Here is a 2,291-nt window from a genome sequence, read left to right as displayed (position 1 = left end):
TGTAAACAAACAAGTAAAAAATTTATCGAAAACAACTTTTTGACAAATTTCCTTTGAAGTAACGAAGCTGTTGGATAATTCCAATTAACTTGAGGAACAAGTTAATTCATCAAAGTGAAGTTTGATGGATTAACGAAAAAATAAAAACATATCTAGCTTAGGATTTATGTTTTCATATTACTATTATGTTAAGGAGTAGCTTAGTCCTATATAAAAAATTCTCATGGAAAGATGTAACATCAAGATAAACACATTGATTTAGTTTTGAGAGAGTTTCTAAATCTAATAAGAAGAGTTAGTTCTTATAATCGATTGTGTTCTTGTAACTTCATTGATATCATAGCTCCAGGTTTCGAAAATCGTTTACAAGAGGAGTTGTAATTCGATCAAAACATGGGAGACGATAACAATTCTCAAGCACGTGATAAAGGTCTTGAGATGAAGAAGGACATACGATGTCCTATGCTATCATCGACCAACTATACCGTATGGTCGATGCGAATGAAAGTTATTCTTCGTTTATACGAAGTTTGGGATACTATTGATCGAGGGAGTGATGACGCAAAGAAGAATAATATGGCAATTGCTCTAATCTTTCAATCAGTCCCGGAGGTGCTAATACTTCAGATAGGAGAACATGATACATCGGAGAAGATTTGGGAAGCTATCAAATCCTGTAACTTAGGTGCTGATCGCGTGAGAGAAGCAAGATTACAGACTTTGATGTCTGAGTTCGACAAACTGAAGCTGGCAGACACAGACACGGTGGATGACTACGCAGAAAAACTTTCAGGCTTAGCATCAAGAGCAGTCGCTTTAGGAGAGATAATGGAAGAATCGAAGATGGTAAAGAAGTTTTTGAAGGGACTTTCAGGAACAAAGTTCACTCACATCATAGCTTCGTTAGAACACGTGTTGGATCTAAATTCAACGGGATTCGAAGACATTGTTGGGAGATTGAAGGCTTTCGAAGAACGCATAAAAGAAGAAATCCAAGATGAAGATCAATCGAAGTTAATGTTTGTAAAGAATGATACGCAAGGTCGTGGAAGCCATAACAACTCGCGAGGAAGAGGCAGAGGTAGAGGTTATGGTGGAAGAGGAAGAGGTCGAGGAAGGTCTAATGGTTATGATGGTCATAACAAAGGAAGAGAAGCTTCAGACAAGACCAAGAAGGACTATTCTAAGGTTAAATGCTAGAGATGCGACAAGATGGGGAACTTTGTGTCACATTTTCCTACACGACCAATAGAAGAAACAAATCTAATGGAGACACAAGAGGCAGATGCATTATATATGCACGAAGTTGTGTTCCTCAACGAAGAAAGAGTGTTTCCTAAAAGATTTGACGAGTGTGATGGAAATACGAGTATATGGTATCTTGACAATGGTGCAAGTATCCATATGACAGGAAAAAAGAGAGTTCTTCTCAAAACTAGACGAAAGTGCGAGAGGTAAAGTCAAATTCGGTGATGGATCAAACGTCGAGATTGTTGGGAAAGGTTCGATCACGTTCACCGGAAAACAGGAGAGAGAAGAGCACTCAAAGATATCTACTACATCCCAAGTCTTAAACACAATATCATAAGTCTTGGACAAGCAACCGAGATGGGTTGTGAGGTTAATATGAGAGAAGACTTACTGATGCTGAAAGATCCCCGTGGAAGGCTATTGGTACAAGTCTCAAAGTCACCAAACCGATTGTACAAGACACCAATGGAGGTTGAATATCCGAAGTGTCTTCAAATACAAGAATCTGATGTTACATGGACTTGGCATGCGCGGCTAGGACATGTGAACTTTGGAGTCATGAAGAATATGGTAGACAAGGAGATGGTAGTAGGGATGCCTTAGGTGATTCACGAGAAAGATGTATGCAGCGCCTGTTAGTTGGGAAGCAAACTCGGAAGTATTTCCCGCCTAAAGTAAAGTATCGAGCATCACACACATTGGAGCTGGTACCTGGTAACTTGTGCGGTCCAATATCACCACCAACACCAGCAAACAATAGATATGTATTCGTCTTAATTAATGATTACTCAAGATATATGTGGACAATGCTGCTAAGAGAGAAGAGTGAAGCGTTCAATCAGTTCAAAAAGTTCAAGGAGTACGTGGAGAATCAAACGAAGCTAAAAATCAAGATTTTTCGCACTGATAGAGGAGGAGAGTACAAATCTTATGAGTTCATTCGTTTTTGTGAAGAAAATGGTATAACTAAACATCTCACCGCACCGTATACACCGCAATAAAGCGGTGTGATCGAGAGAAAAAATAGAACACTAATAGAG

At 39.0% G+C, this 2,291-nt stretch overlaps 1 protein-coding gene across 1 annotated transcript; it reads left to right on the top strand.

Moving 5' to 3' along the window:
* The first annotated feature begins 393 nt into the window (after positions 1-393).
* LOC106337413 lies at positions 394-1,252 on the top strand. Its single transcript, XM_013776520.1, has 2 exons — positions 394-846; positions 1,043-1,252. The coding sequence occupies exons 1-2, from the start codon at positions 394-396 to the stop codon at positions 1,250-1,252; spliced, it is 663 nt and encodes a 220-aa protein (XP_013631974.1).
* The last annotated feature ends 1,039 nt before the right edge of the window (positions 1,253-2,291 follow it).

Source organism: Brassica oleracea, chromosome C1, assembly GCF_000695525.1.
Source record: "Brassica oleracea var. oleracea cultivar TO1000 chromosome C1, BOL, whole genome shotgun sequence".
Taxonomy (NCBI): Eukaryota; Viridiplantae; Streptophyta; class Magnoliopsida; order Brassicales; family Brassicaceae; genus Brassica; species Brassica oleracea.
This window is presented reverse-complemented; position numbering and strand designations above follow the sequence as displayed.

What these genes read in the sequence shown, in the direction of transcription:
- LOC106337413 (XM_013776520.1), top strand. Translation starts at nt 394, where the DNA reads ATGGGAGACGATAACAATTCTCAAGCACGTGATAAAGGTCTTGAGATG. An exon ending in TAATGGAAGAATCGAAGATG is followed by an intron (nt 847 to 1,042) that starts GTAAAGAAGTTT and finishes ATGATACGCAAG; the next exon opens with GTCGTGGAAGCCATAACAAC.